We start from the raw sequence: 16,700 nt of genomic DNA, 5'->3' as shown, positions 1-16,700 counted from the left end.
ACAATCATTCTATGGTCAAAGTCACTTAGGTCACATTTCTTTCCCATCCTGATGTTTGGTCTGAAGAACAACTGAACCTCTTGACCATGTCCGCGTGCTTTAACACACTGACTTGTTGCCACATGATTAGCTGATTCGATATTTGCTTTAATGAGCAGGTGTACCTAACTGTATTTGTTATGCAGTAAGTCTTGTATTGACCATCCAGTGATTTTGTTGTATTGACCATCCAGTGATTTTGTTTTCTCACTGAAATGTACCTACAGTATGAGTAATGACACTCCATTTTTACAGAGTAACAGAACTGTACCTTACCAGTACTAAGTATCCCAGTGTTTTATATTTACAGTCCTGCAGCTGCTTGTGCCATCCTTTGCTCTATCAAACCTACCTTGTCTAATACTGCGTCCTGGTACTCTACATTACACAACCTGAGCTTATTGGAAATGACTGTGGAGGTATATCAATGATGACTTGTTCCCCTGGTATGCAATAGCTGTTGTTTAAATATTGCAGTATTGTAAGTACAAACCAACATGTTAGGGCAACAGGCAAACATTTTTCCAATTGTGTTTTGCAATGCTCTAACTGGAATATCAGGGGGTGCTGAAGTAATTGTGCTTATATGAGACTGCTGTAGGTTTCACTTAGGGACTGAATAGAGTGTGCAGTTTCATTGGATAGGAGCACTGTTATCACTGGCACAGCCAAGACATTTGTAGAGTCATCAGGACCATTTACTGTTAGAAAGCAGAAGTTGCTAGTTTGTAATGACAGTAGTGAGTATTCATTATCTTATATTAACAGGCTCTAATTTGGTACTGTCTTTCTTCATCCCCCTTCCCTTTTTGGCCTATGTCCGCAGACGGCGGTGGAGACAAGTCTTTGGATATGATTAAAGCAGAGGCTGGTGGGTTCTTGATTGGTCAGGGTATCAAAGGTTACAGGGAGAATGGAGTTGAGAGGGATAATAAATCAGCCTTGATGGAATGACAAAGCAGACTTGATGGGCCAAATGCCCTAATTCAGCTGCTATGTTTTATGGTCTGAAAATACAGTACCTCCTCTATATTTACCTGGCAATTTATTGAAAGACTTCTATTGGGTAATTTCTTAGATTTTTTTTCCGTTTCTGGAGTAATGAATTCAGACCTGTTCAATCTATCTTGATTAATGATCTCTGATTCCAGTATATACTGCCGTGAATTTTTTTCTCAATGAATCCATATTTTATAATTTGGGTTTATAAGTATTCCCAAAGTAAGATTTAAACAAAGTTCAGTACAACATTAGTATGACCGTTTTCTCAGATCCTTTGTCTCTGTTGCATCTGTTCCCAGGATGAGGTCTTCCTTTCTAGGACATTAGAGATGCCCTCCTCCCTTTAGGAATTGGGTTTCCCTTCCTCCACCATTGATGTTGCCCTCACCCATATTTCCTGGACATCTGCGCTCACCGCTTCTGCCCGTCACCTTAACAGGGATAGAATTCCTCTTGTCTTCAACTGCCACCCCATAAGCCTCCACATCCAGCACCTCATTCTCCACAACTTCCACCGTCTTCAATGGGACCCTATCACCAAACACACCTTTACCTCCCACGTACTCTCCACTTTTCACAGGGATCACACCCTCCATGATTCCCTTGTCCATTCATCCCTCCCCAAGTAATCTCCCTCCTGACCCCCCTTTACCTCTTCTCTTCTCCTCACCAGTGTATCACCTCCCCTCAGTTCCTTTCCTCCTTTTCTTTCACCAGTGGTCCACTCTCCTCTCCTATCTGATTCTTTTTCTCTCCAGCCATTTACCTTTTTAACGTGTCACCTCCCAGTTTCTTACTTCAAAATGCTCCCTCACTCACCTATCACCTTCTAGTTTGTACTCCATCCCACCTTCTTGTTCTGGCTTCTTCCCTCTTCCTTTCCAGCCCTGATGAAGGATGTCAGCCCAAAACGTCAACTGTTTATTCATTTCCATAGACACTGCCTGACTTGATGAGTTCTGGTGGCATTTTGTGTGTGCTGCTTTGGATTTCCAGCATCTGCAGAATCTCTTGAGATTAGTATGACCTTCCTACTTTTTAATTCAGTTCAGTTACAAGTAAACCCTAATGCTTCATTTGTTTTTTTTTTAAATATGGCTTTATTAATTTCCAATTCCACTATTAGTTATTTGTATATTTGTACAGCCAGATTTCCTCTGCTGAACCTAACTACTGGCGCCTCCCTATTCTGCCTCATCAGATGCAACACCTCAGACTGTAGAATAGTACATTACAGGAACAGGACCATTCAGCACACAATGTCTGTGCCAGCCATGATGCCAATTGTAACTAATCTTACCTGCCTGCAATGAGCCATAATCCATTGTCATGGAATTATCCATTGCATTTTGCAAAGTTTTTTCTTGTTCTTTTTATATTTCTATATTCAGGAGTGAAACTTAAACTTTGATGTCACCTGCAACTTGAGGAATAGTGCTGCTAATTGCAGAGTCCAAAGTGTTTATATATTGTGAACATGGTGAATGCATTTTATCAGGCTGAATGGCTGCTGTGTTGGATTCTGTTTGGCTCCTGTCTTCACATACTATGACCTAGTCATTATTCTACAATGTAGTATCTTATCAAAGACTTCTTGAAATTAGAAGTGATAAATATAATATAAATAAAGACTCAATTTCAATGCAGTCAGAACAAATTGGCAACTTAAAAAATACCTCATAACTATTTTAAGTTTCCTGTTAATAATACAACAAAATAGTTTTTCATTGATTCATTTGTATTTGTTTGTTCTAATGTGTATGCCTGCAAGAAAATGAATCTCAAGGTAGTATTTGTTGACATATATGTACTTCGAGAATAAATTTACTTTGAACTTTGAACTTTTGATGAACTTGACATCTTAGCTATTATCATGAATTTCAGAAGAAGGTTTTGCTCTGGTTTGCAACAAAGTGATAACTTTCTTGAACTAGAAGTTTGAGATGAAAGTTCACAAAGTGTAGAATTCATTTTGGTGTCAGTCCGGGTTTCAGCTTCCCTTTATTCATACACCCCAAGACTCTCTGGTGGCTTGCAATGGCATCAACAGATACAATACAAGATGGAGTATTTTTACAGATCATGAAGGGGCAGTGGGAAATTTTGCTCTTTGAAGGTGGTTTCAGGTGTTCAATACCACTAGGAAATAGTACATCATGATTTTATTTGGTCTGTTATTTTAACAGTGATCAGTGGTAAGACCAGGATTTATCACTCACCTCTACCTGATTTGACACAGTAGCAGTGAGCAGCTTTTTGAAAAGTTATAACTTTTATGTTTAATATACCTCATACTGTGCTGTTTTAGGATATGGGCATTGCTGAGAATGTCAGCGTTTTTTTGTATGGTTCTAAATATCATTGAGAAAGATAGTAGTGAGTATGTGGTGAGAGTACTCCCACTTTACTGTAAGATAGGGAGTTCCAGCATGTACACATCACAACATTGAAGGCATGATGATACATACTCAGTGGCCAATTTATGCGGTAACACCTGAGCACCTAATTTTTGCAAATATCTAATTAGCCAATCATGTGGCAGCAACTCAGTGCATTAAAAGCATGCAGACCTGGTCAAGAGGTTCAGTTGTTGTTCAGACGAAACATCAGAATGAGGAAGAAATGTGATCCAAGTGACTTTGACTGTGGAACTGCAGGGTGGTTTGAGTTTCTCAGAAACTGCTGATCTCCTGGGATTTTCACACACAACAGTCTCTAGAGTTAAAAAAAAAACAACATCCAGTGAGTGTCAGTTCTGTGGGCAAAAATATGTTGTTAATGAGGGAGGTCAGAGGAGAATCGCCAGACTGGATCAAGCTGACAGTAATTCAAACAACCACGTGTTACAACAGTGGTGTGTAGAAGAGTATCACTGAATGCACAACATGTCGAACCTTGAAGTGGTTGGGCTACAGCAGCAGCAGAGTATGAACATACACTCAGTGGCCATTTTATTCGGTGCAGGAGGTATCTAATAAAGTATCCCTGTGTGTACCTCCAATTCAGAATTGTGTGCAATTTGGAGAACATGCAGGTGCTAGTGTTCCCATCCACCTGTAGACATTGAGATCCTTGGTGGTGAAGATTCTGAGTTCTGGAGTTGTCAGGGTGATCTGTGCTGAATGAACACTGCCACTGCACAGTGAATGTGGGGATAAATGTTTAAGGTGGTGGATGACATGACAATAAGACCATAAAACATAGGAGCAGAATTAGGCCATTTGGCCCATTGAGTCTGCTCTACCATTTCATCATGGCTGATCCAATTTCCTTCCAACACCATTCTCCTGCCTCGTCCCTGTAGCCTTTCGTGCCCTGAATAATCCAGAACCTATCAACCTCTGCTTTAAATGCAACCAGTGACCTGGCCTCCACAACTGTCTGTGACAAATTCAACACCTTCTGACTAAAGAAATTCTCCTTCAAGTACCCTGAAACCACACCCTTTAATAATTGACTCCAACATCTTCCTAACCACTGACATTGGACTAACTGGCATATAATATCCTCCCTCCTTGAAGAGTGGAGTGACATTTGCAATTTTCCATTTCTCCAGAATCATGCCAGGATCTATTGATTTTTGAAAGATCATTACTAATGCCTCCTCTTTTATGAACCATAAGGTCCAGGTGACTTATCTACCTTCAGACCTTTTAGTTTCCCAAGCACCATCTCCCAAGTAATAGCAACTGCACTCACTTCTGCCCATGACACTCTCAAACTTCTGGCGTACTGCTAGTATCTTCCATAGTGAAGACTGATTGAAAGTGCTTCTTCAGTTTGCCCGCCATTTTCTTGTCTTCCATTACTATCTCTCCAGCGTCATTTCCAGTGGTCCAATATCTACTCTCACCTCTCTTTTTATCTGAAAAAAACTTTTGGTATCGTTTTTGTTATTATTGGCTAGCTTACTTTCATATTTCATCTTTACCGCCACAATGATTTTTATAGTTGCCTTCTGTCAGTTTTTTAAAATTTCCCAATCCTCTCACTAATTTTCACTCTGTTATATGTCCCCTCTTTTGTTTTTATGTTGGCTTTGACTTCCCTTGTCAGCCACAAGTTGCATCATCCTGCCTTTAGAATACTTCCTCATCTTTGGGATGTATCTTGTGCCTTCTGCATTGCTCCCAGAAATTCCCAGATGTCACTCGAGCTCAGGCTAATTTGTCCTGGATAGTTAAACTTCATGTGTAATGTTAGAATTGCACTTATCCAGACAAGGGAAAAGTATCCCATCACACTCCTGATTTGTGCCAAGCAGATTATGGAAAAGCTTTGGGATGTCAGGAAGTCAGTCACCCATTGCTGTATGCCTAGCCTTTGACTTGCCCTTGGCAGATATGATTCACGAATTGGAGAGTTTTCCCCTTGATGGAGCATTGACTTTTGTTTTACCGTGACGACAGCATGCGAGGTCAAGAGGATTCAGTCTCATCTTACCCCTGGGATTCAGCTCTTTGATCGACATTTGCATCCAGGTCTAATGAGGTCTTGAGCACAGTTGTTTTAAGGGGAACACAGACTGGGGATCGATGAGCAGATTATTAGTAAATAAGTGCTGTGTGGTAGCTCTCTGATGATGGAGAGTAGTTTGATTGGATAGTAATCATCTCCCTTTGATTTGACAGTAATCATCTGCCTTTGATTTGTCCTGGACAGAACATATCCAGGCAATTTTTCACATTGCCAGACTGATGTCAGTATTGTAACTGTATTTGAACAGCTTAGCTAGAGGTTAGAGGTGCATTAAGGTCGAGTTTGATGGGAAGGGTTTGCCCAGTTTTATTTTTCACATGAAGGACAGGTATGAGCTTAAACTAATGTGTTATTTTAAGAATGGACTATGAAACTGAAAGATGATAATTTTTTTCCCCGGAACTGTTTCTAATTGGGACCCAATGAACAGTTTGCACTTTTTAAAATCACCTGTGTAGAAGACACTTACTGGAGCATATATTACCCTGACACAGTTACAGATCAGGCTAAGTGACCCAATGAGTCGGATTTTATAGAGGAGACGGTTAAAAAGGTTCAGAGAAGGAATTGCAAAGCCTTCAGTGTACTGTATATAGCTGAAAGCATAGTTGGCACTGATCATGTTTAGGGGAGTAGATTTAGGACAGATGGCAGGGAGGGGACTGCTTGCCCCAGAGACACAGTTAGACAGATTTTTGCACCATAGGGGGATTGAGGGTTATGTGGAATGGGGATGTTTGGTGGACAGATCAGCCATGATCCTATTGAATAGCAGGTGGCCTATACCTGCTCCTAGTTTCTATGTTTTTATGTTGTAGAAAGGACTGGATAAACAAGAAGAGGGAGTTGATGGAAAACAACCTCAACAGGTTGTCACCTTAAGAAGATAACGGTGTTATGAATGCCTTGGAGGAACTTGAAGTATGGATTTGAACTTGTAACTGAAAGCACTTGGGGTCCAGGAGCCACTGTAGATCAGTGATTGGAAGAGTAATAAGCAAGTTGAAGCTGATGTAAGGTGGGACTTGGAAACATGAAGTTTGCAAGACGTCAAGCTGATTCAAAGTGCAATAATGGCAGGTCATTCAAGGTGAGTAGGAGAAGTCCAACTGTGAAATGAAGAGGTTGTTAATTGTGTTTTTAATGGAATGGGAAAAGTCTGGGGAAGGTAGTGAATGAACAACTTGCATTTTAATAATAAAACACCAAAGGCATTTCACTTGAGCAAGCTCATACAGTAAATGACAGAGCCAAATAAAAACTAGAAACTCGGGTAGACTTTACAGAGCATCTCAAATGAGGGAGAGAGAGAGGTGAAGAACCCCAGAGAGGAAATTCCAAACCTTGGTACTGAGACCATGGCTACTAATGGTGGTGGGAAGGAAGGGGGTGGATGAACAAGAGACTGGAGGTGGAAGAATGCAGAGATGTCAGCAGGTTGTGGAACTAAAGAATCTACATTGAAATGTAGGGATTGGGGACTTAAAGGGATTTGAAAAAAATGAACGACAATTTTAAGATGAAGGTGTTCAATGACCAGAAGCCGACACAGTTTAATAAACACAGGGCTAATGAGCCCCAAAAATTTAGGGAATGGGCAGCAGAATTGTGGATGAAGTTAAATTTACAGGTAGAATATAATAAATAATGTAAGTAATGGCTCCATCTGTCTACGTAGACAATGGATACGCCCGGTTACTTCCGGGGCGCAGACCTGGGCGATGAATATGGAGATCCTGGGCTGCCCAGACATCAAGATCCGCCTCTTGGCCTTGCGGATGTGGTCCAAAGGAATGCGAAGCAGTACATTTGGCATCAGCTTGGCTGCAGGAGCTGCTGGGAGGTGACGTGATACGTCATCCAACCGCCTTAGGGGCTCCACTCTGGATTTGTGTAGGGTTTACTCCTTAGCCTTCTCTTCTCGTGAAGATACCCACAAGGCAGTGGGATCCGTAACCCTGGATAGGGGCCCATACCGGGTATTGTCAGTCCGAGCCAGCTGAGCCCACGACTCATGTAAGGCAGGGTCGTTACTCTCTGTAGTAGTGACATATGGAGCCACTATCCACTACCCAATGGTGGAGTATAACGAGAGACGAATTATGATGAGTATGGTGAGAGAAAGAATATGGAGTCTCAATTTACCATATCAAGGATAAATACTTCAGTGTAGATGGGCTGAGACTTAGGTGTGATCAGCAGTTTATGGAGCTGGAAGTCGAGGCCCAATGGCCAGAAGCCTAAGCCTGCAAATCTCTGTAATTCTGCTGGGGAAGTCAAAGGCCCAATGTCTGCAAATTCACGAGTCCGCTGGAGGCTGAAGTCGGCCTCCCCTGGGGTTAGAGGACTGTGTATGTGCATGGGTGGGAGGGAGGGACAGGGCTTGTTTTGCTGGTGTTGCTTTGTTGATTGGTATGTTTTGTTTTGCTGTATTCTATGTTGTTTTGCCCAGCGTGGTGGGTGGCGGATGCATATGGCAACACTTGTGGGCTGGCCCCAGCTCATCCTTGGGTGTGTTAGTTATTAATGCAAACAATGCATTTCACTGTAGAGTGTGTTTCGATAAATAAATTAATCTGAATCTGATTATCAAGATAGAGAAGGCATGGGGCAAAAAGCTCAACTCAAGTAGCACAGCAACACACATAAAAGTTGCTGGTGAACGCAGCAGCATCTCTAGGAAGAGGTACAGTGGACGTTTCAGGGCGAGACCCTTTGTCAGGACTAACTGAAAGAAGAGCTAGTAAGAGACTCAAATAGCACACTTCAGTTGCAAGTAGACTGACTCTGGATCCTTGATCATTCAGCGCATTGGGGGATGACATGTTCAGCCATTTTAAGTCAAGAAAAAGGAGAAGGAATTGTAACCTCGTAAGAGAGCCACAAAGACATGTTGCAGGGACCATGATAATGATCATTTCAGTCCCGTAATAGGGACAGAGATCTAAACGGCAAGGTTAAAATGAGAAGTTGCCAGAAGATCATAATGCATTGGGAAGTATTAAAACATTAGACAATCTGATGAGGACTGGAAGCCAGAACCTAGGAAATAGTCTTCAGGACAGAGAAAGTTCATGAGTAGATGTTTGGAAGGCATGGCTACTGATAACAGATCTTGTAAGGGAGAGTGAACAGTACTTACTTTCAAAGTCAAGTGGGAACATGAATGAGAATTTGAATGGTAAGTAATTTGGTGGGTCTGATGGATATGGATATGGTATTTTGTTGTGTAAATTGAATAATTCTTTCTTGTCTCAAGGTTCCACCCTATGGAATTTAATGAAGAGCTGAAAAGGTCTGAAATGGACAGCAGTGAGGGAAACACCTATTAATGGCTGGCCAGGACACAAGGTAACATTTGCATCTGAAAGCTTTTATTGGATCTGGATGAGGAAATTGGGAGTCTAGGACCAGGAAAGACACTGGGGAAAATGTACCTGATGACAAAAATAGCTTTCCGAAATCCTCATACTGTGTATCTGAAAGCATGTGTTATGCAACAATAGGTTGGTCACTGCTTCTTAACCACCTGTGCTTGTGTCTATAAAGTAGAATAACTGTGCCACAATAACTACTCCAAAATCCAAGGGTTTCAAACACCTAATACTGTTGAAGCTTTTCAACTGGCAGAGTTCTTCCAACCAGCTTGTCCACTCATTAGCAACTGATGTTGGTATAGTGTCATCCCAGCCAAGCCCTTTCTTACATAGATTTTGTAGGATCTTCTTAGCAGATAGCAATAGCAGACTGAGATCGTGATCTTAAACTTGGAAGTATCAGATTGGATGCACCATTGCCCACCTCTCCATCGAAGGAATATCTTGATCCAAATCCAAATCCTTCATGTCTTTTGCTCTTTGCTCTTCTGGTATCAGAACACAATGTCTGTTGCTTATCCACTTTGTGAGTCAAAAGCCAACTCTAGCACAAATGGAAGAAGATGATGATATAGAGATACTGCTTCTTCCTCAGAGGACACTGACACAAGACCGTCATCAACATAGAAGCAATGCAAAACCTTATCCTCCATATCACAGTTGAACTTTTCTTCATTGTCTTCCACACACTTTCCAAGAACAAAGTTGGCACAGCTCGGTGATGAATTTGCTCCAAAGAGATGTGCCACCATTCTAAAGTCCACCATATCTTGGCTGAGGTCACCTTTAGACCACCAGAGAAATCTTAATAGATCTGCATCTTCTGCTGGTACTTTAATCTGATGAAACATTGATTTAATACCTGGTCCCTGTAAAAGCTGAACATTGTGCTATTCCCTAAAAAGTTGCTCCACGGTCAAACACAACACAGTTTTCCTTTTCTGGGGTGATAAACATCATGATGTGGAATATACCAGACTTTCCCATCACTGAGTTCCAGGTCCTCTGCTGGCACTCTTTCAGTGTAACGTTTGGAGATGACATCCTTCATGAAAGCTGCGTAGTCAGTGTAAACTGACAAATCTTTCTTAAACCTCTTCCTTAGAATTAGAGCATGCTGTTCAGAATCTTGCTATTATTTAGCATGTTAACTTCTTTCTTTCTCAAAGGTAAACAAATCTGGTAGTGACTTTACGCCAGTTTTGCAGAATTTATAACCAGTTCCGTGAACTTGTGATCTTCTTTTGACAAACTAGGTTGTTCATCTTCACTACGTTCAGGGAAGTCTGCCTTAAACTGCTGCTGCCAAAGCTCATCCAAGTTGAAAACTGAGATCCTGTTAACTGTCAGCTCTGGCTGTGCAGTTTCTTCCATCACAAAGGTCTCCTATCAGTGGTCCATTCACAGTCCAAACCAAAATTGTTCTGATTGCATAGGTTCCATCATTAACTCTGTGAGTCGTAGAGTCATAGAAAAATACAGCACAGAAACAGGCCCTTCAGACTGTCTAGTCTGTGCCAAACTATTTAAACTGCCTACTCCCTTCGACGTGCACCCTGACCATAGCCCTCCATACCCCTACCATTCATGTCCCTATCCACATTTCAATTACATGTTAAATCGAGTTGAATTCACCACATGCTCTGGCATCTCATTCCACACCCTCACGACCCTCTGAGTGAAGAAGTTTCCCCTCAAGTTCTCCTTAAACATTTCACCTTTCATCCTTAACCCATAACCTATAGTTGTAGTCTCATCCAACCTCAGAGGAGAAAGCCTACTTGCATTTACCCTCTCTATACCCCTTATAATTTTGTATACCTCTAACAAATCTCCCTTTAATCTTCTACGTTCGAAGGAATAAAGTCCTATGCTATTCAATCTTTCCTTATAACTCAGGTCCTCCAGTTCTGGCAAAATCCTTGCAAATTTTCTCTGTACTCCTTCAACCTTATTTACATGCTTCCTGTAGGTAGGTGACCAAAACTGCACACAATACTCTAAATTAAGGCCTCAGCAATGTCTTCTGTAACTTCAACATAATATCCCATCTCCTGTACTCAATTCTTTGATTTATGAAGACCAATGTGCTGAAAGCTTTCTTTATGATCCTATCTGCCTGTGACACCACTTACAATGAATTATGGACTTATAATCGCAGGTCCCTTTGTTTTTCTGAGCTCCTCAGTGCCCTACCATTCACTGTATAAGACCTACCCCGGTTGGTCCTACCAGACTGCAAAACCTCACATTTGTCTGCATTAAATTCCATCTGCCATTTTTCAGACTATTTTTCCCCGCTGGAAGCTCTGGTAGATTTCCTCGCTGTCCACTGCATTCCCAACCTTTAAAGTCCAAAGTACATTTATTACTAAAATATATATACATTATGCAACCTTGAGATTTGTCTCCTTACAGGTTGACACGAAACATAGAAACCCAAAAGGACCCAAATTAAAAAAAGACCATGGAACACCCAATGCACCGAGAGAAAAAGCACACCATGCAAACAGTAACCACAAGCAAATAGCGTTTTGAACTGAAGTCTGCAAGGAGAGTCCTATAGTCCAGCGCAGAATTGAGTCATGGAGCAGTGATCTGATGCCTAAATAGGAATCCGAACATCAGGTTCCATCACCGCAATGCACTCTGGGGCCTGGCCCTACTGCTTTGATTTGGCCTGTACCTAAACTTTCCGATTATGCCCGGTGCTTAAATCAATGTCCAAAAGTGAGTTCAAGCATCTTAAGTCTCCATCCAAATATCAGGTTTAGTCAATGGTGCCTGGATCTCGCCGCCTTCAGCATGGCGCTTAAATTGATCAAACCTCGGGTCTTCGTTGCTTTTGGCGATGGGCCCACTGCCTCACCTTGCCTTGGTTCTACCACATCGAATTGCCTCCATGTCCAAAGGGAAGTTACAGCCTATTAATTGTGATGATCATTTGCCAGAAAAAGTGTGATTAATGAAGTATTTAGTTGTTTTTGTTGTTTCGTTAGCAACCAGCCAGAAGTCACTGAGGTTCACCAGCGGCATCTTAAACCAATCTTGGTGTCATCCGTAAATTTGCTGATCCAGTTCATCACATTATTGATTATTGATGTAGATGACAAACAACAATGGACCCAGCACCGATCCCTGTGGCACTTCACTAGTCACAGGCCTCCAGTCAGAGAGGCAGCCATCTACTACCACTCTCTGGATTCTCCCACAAAGCCAATTTACTACCTCTTCTTGAAAATTCCAAGCGACTGAAACTTTTTGATCAACCTCCCATGCAGGACTTTGTCAAATAGTTTGCAAAAGTACATGTAGATAACATCCACTGCCTTGCCTTCATCAGCTTTCTTGGTAACTTCCTTGAAAAACTCTATAAGATTGGTTAGACATGACCTACCATGCACAATGTCATGCTGAATATCCCTAATTAGTCCATGTCTATCCAAACGCTCATATATCCGGTCTCTTTGAATACCTTCCAATAACTTTCCTACTACTGATGTCTGGCTACCAGCCTGTAATTTCCTGGGTTATTTTTAGAGACTTTATTTTAAACAGCGAAACAACGTTATTTATCCTCCAATCCTCTGATACCTCAACTGTCACTAAGGATGATTTAAGTACCTCTGCTAAGCCCCTGCATTTCTGCTCTTGCCTCCTATATGGTCCAAGTGAACACCTTGTCACGGCCTGTGGATTCCTCCAGCCTAATTTGCCTCAAGACTGTAAACACATGCTCCTCTGTAATCAGTATGGGGTCCATGACCGCACTTCTATAGACTCTGTATCCATCTCCTGAGTAAATACAGTTGCAAAATTCCATTGAAAATCTCCTTCATCTGTTTTGGCTCCACACATAGATTACCATTCTGATCTTCTAGAGGACCAATTTTGTCCTTTGCAATCTTTTTGAATCATTTGCAATGGCTCCAATGCTTCAGGAACGTTTGTCCCTATCAGCAGCTCAATCTCTGGCAAATGGACATGTTGCAGTTGAGACCATCCCTGGAAATCCCTCTGTTGTGGAATGTTCTATTTGTGGGCAGGCGTACTATACTGTGTATAGATGTTAGGTAGTTCACAATAGTTTTCATCATCTAAGACAGCCACTTCCAATCTTGAAACAAAGTAGCTCCTCATGAGCTTCTCTTGACCCATGGTGGGTAAGAGAATGTGTGTCCTTTTTCCTGTGAGATTGAGCTGTGCAGAACATTGCCGTGCTTCCTTGATCTAGGAAAGCGTAAGTAACCACTGTCTTGTTACCCTTCTTAGACTTCACTTGTACTGGAACTATGGGAAGTTTGCAATCATGATCGCCAGTCCCTGTAAGGCCATTAGATACCAGGGCACTATTCACTGCTGTGTCTGATTCTTTCATGGCTTGCTCTGATTCTGCACCCTTTCCGACAGAGTGAATATGAACCATGCTGGAATGCTTGCCACTGCATACCTTGCATGAAAGACGCTTCCTGCAGTCCTTGCTGATGTGTCCTGTACACACACAGCCAAAGCAGACACTATCTTCTTTTAGGAAGGCAACCTTCTCACTTTGAGCCCTTATTTACAGCTGAGGGCACAAATTTAGCCTATGTTCACCCTCGCAGAACAGACTATCCTTTTTGGCTGACGGGTCTATTTCCCTTCCTTTTTGTTTCAGGTTCAGTTTTAGCTTTACTTCTCACAGTGACTTCAGCAGTGGTTTAGCTGCTTCCTTTAGCCACAGAATGAAGTTGTGACTTAGTTTTGTTGACACCTTTGCTTATTGCTGGTGATGTAGCATTCAGTATATTCCTGAACACTGGGTCTGCAGCAATCCTTATTTGCCTTTCTATAAAATCAATGTCAGAGAAAGGGTTGTGCCTTTCTTGCAGTTTACAGACCACTCTTCTCCATTTATTCCTGAGTAAATAGGGCAATTACTTTACGACAAACTACAAATTAGCAGGCATGTGCTGCTCACTCGTACTGCACTTCTTTCATAGCATTGCAACAGCCCCTAAGAAAAAGACTGCAGTCTTGAAGAGCTTTCATGTCTTCAGACTTGATAAGTCTTCCAAGAAAGAACCTTTTGCATGTAGGTGGGTGCAATTTTCTGTTCATATACAAAATGTTCCTGTAGTAAAGTCTTGGCTTTTAGATACCATTTCTAAGAATCAACAAGCTGGCAACTTCTGACAAGTTCTCTAGGGCAATCTCTAGTGTACCATTCAAGGAAATAGAGGCAGTCACTATAGCTGTTAGCCTTGCCTTCAACACTGTTTACAAAAGCCCTCATAAATGCATGATACAGCAATGGATTTCCATCGAAGATTTGAATCTCTCTTTTAGGCAAAGATGAAATGTGTTGCTGTTGTATCAATAAGGTTGTTATGTCATTTGGCTTCCTCATAATATCAATAGTGCTATTTTGACCCCTGCCATCTAAAACAAGAATGTTTCCATGCTGTAATGTCACCTTGAGGACTTCGAGCTGTTGGATGTGACGTTGGCTCAGGGTGCCTCATTAATGCAGGATGAAAGTAAACACCAAGAACTACCCGTCTTGATCATGTTTCACAGACACATGGTGAATGAATAAATCAGCATTCACATTGGGTGTTTATTGCTTTTCTTTATGCCTTTTCAATATAGGACTCACATCATAGGACCATCCTGCTGGAGTACCTTTGGTACTCGCCACACTTGAAGCCTTTAGCCTATTAACTCTATGTCACGGTCCAGACTGTTAATTCCCCATTTTCTCCTAATTCCCTTTGATTGTGCCGTGGTTTCAACCGTTAATTCCCCATTTTCTCCTAATTTCCTTTGATGGCGGCACACCTGGTTTTCCTCAAGACCTGCAGCATAAGAACCCCGGTTTTGCACCCAGTAGTTGCCAGATTGTTGGTTTTGCCAGTGTGGTAATTAACGTTTCCTGGCCGCTTAGGATTGTGCGTTCTAAGTTTTGCTTCAGTACCGAGATTTACCTGTGAAACTCAGTCTCTCTGTGTCAAGATAAGTTTTCTAAGTTCTACTCCAGTTCTGAGGTTTACCTGTGTAACTCCGTCTCTCCGTGCTAAAAAAAGTTTTGTCTGCCGTTTTCCCTTCTACGCTCCATGTCAAGATAAGTTCTGCCTGCCTCCTTCTTTCCTGCACTCCCTCCTGTTTGCTGTTCAATTTTCATGCCCGCGTCTGCATCCTAACTCAATCTCCGTGCCTGTGTCCTGCGATTGGGTTTGCCTCGTTTGTTGCAATACTTTAGCCATTTGTGCAGCAATTTCTTCCTCCAACTTAAGCTGTTTCTTTCTTTTCTGTAGATACACTTCTTGCTCTTCCATCTGCTCCACGCTTTCCAGCGCATGTTGGTCCTTGAATAATCATTGACATACGATTAATGCAGCTAGATCAGCCTCCATTTTAATGCATGCAGAGGAGGTAGTAGATACAGATAATGTTCTTCTTGCAGCAGAGCTTCAAGCGCTGACATTAGACACACTGTCATTCAGTTTCACGTCATCCTTTGGGTCACCTGCTCTATGCATAGTCAAACAATGGGTCACCATTGTTTCATATCCTTTACGAATGCACTGCAATCGCAATCAATGTTTGAAAAAATATTGGTTCTGTTTTTTTTGTTTGCCCTTGAGGATTAGTCAAATCCTCAAGACAAGATTGCACTTGAAAGGCATTTTTAAAAATTTTTATAAGATCATTAATTGATAGTATTAAATCATAATTTTGTTCACATTTGTTTCATACTCCTTTTGAAGACTAGCTTTAATTTCTCTTTTGCAAGCCCTAACTGTAGGGTTGTTGATGCCAATTCCATGCTTTGATACACTCATGATACCTTCTCTCATTACACAACTTGCAATTAATTCTTTGTTCGCCTGCAGCACTGGCATTATTCGATTGAGTAAATGTAGTCAACAAACTGTCCGCATATACACAGCGCTTAAACCAGACCGAACAAACAACCCTCAGTTCAAACGTCAACAACCGGAATATTTCAGCACTTCAATAAAATGAAGTGACGATCCCTTAGGCAATCACCACACAGTCAAGCAATGGTCCCCTGTGGATGGGCAGTGCTGCCCATTCAAAACTGTGTTCAAATCACAAATACACAGCATGAATCACAGATAATCCTACTGTAAGCTGCTTGAGTTTCCAACGTGTTCTTCTCAGTGTTGCAATTCCCATTTTGCCAGTGGATCCAAGGCAGTCCTTTGCTGTAGACTGGAGTTCATTTGGTATAACAAAATATAGCGGTTACTTGAAAACAAACCAAAACCGTTGAAAGACTACGCAAGGTAACCGACACTGTTTGACCCATTGTCAAATAACAAATTTCCAAATCGTAAGAGGTATATCCAATCCTTTATTACAAAGCCAGCAAACACGAATGATCTTGTAGTGATAAAAGAACTAACTCAACTAAATTAGTGATATAACTAAGTGATACTAAGCATAATTAGCATTCCAATAATGTTCCAATTAGCATTCTATATGCGTTTTAAGAGGCCTAATAACGTTCCAATTAACAGTTAACAAAAAAAACATACCCCATGACTTACTCATTCTCACTAGACTAAACTTAGCAACCAACAAAACGGGAATACACAACTATACTCATTTGCTTCTACTACAGCCCAACCCACATGACAGATTACCATAATAAATGCACCACAAACTACAATACAGACAGAAAATATATACATGGATAGAAAATAGACACAGGGCTCCTACACTGTCAATACATCTTCCTTCGTGTTCACCAACAACCTTAGACTTTGTGTCAATCTTCAACATGGCATCAGGTTC

At 41.4% G+C, this 16,700-nt stretch overlaps 1 protein-coding gene across 6 annotated transcripts in view; it reads left to right on the top strand.

Moving 5' to 3' along the window:
• Positions 1–16,700, top strand: part of als2b (alsin Rho guanine nucleotide exchange factor ALS2 b) — a 136,222-nt gene that overhangs the window by 6,322 nt on the left and 113,200 nt on the right. For 5 of the 6 annotated variants that reach the window (XM_072261442.1, XM_072261445.1, XM_072261443.1 and 2 more), the window contains exon 2: positions 8,780–8,871. In XM_072261442.1, the coding sequence (XP_072117543.1) occupies positions 8,852–8,871 (20 nt within the window). In that variant the 5' untranslated portion in view covers positions 8,780–8,851. Of the gene's footprint in view, positions 1–6,338; positions 6,611–8,779; positions 8,872–16,700 lie in introns of all 6 variants that reach the window. The other variant, XM_072261441.1, reaches the window with a different exon arrangement.

The sequence above is a fragment of the Mobula birostris genome, chromosome 6, assembly GCF_030028105.1.
Source record: "Mobula birostris isolate sMobBir1 chromosome 6, sMobBir1.hap1, whole genome shotgun sequence".
Lineage (NCBI taxonomy): Eukaryota > Metazoa > Chordata > Chondrichthyes > Myliobatiformes > Myliobatidae > Mobula > Mobula birostris.
The sequence above is the reverse complement of the archived record's forward strand: the minus strand, read 5'-3'. Positions and strand labels throughout refer to the sequence as shown.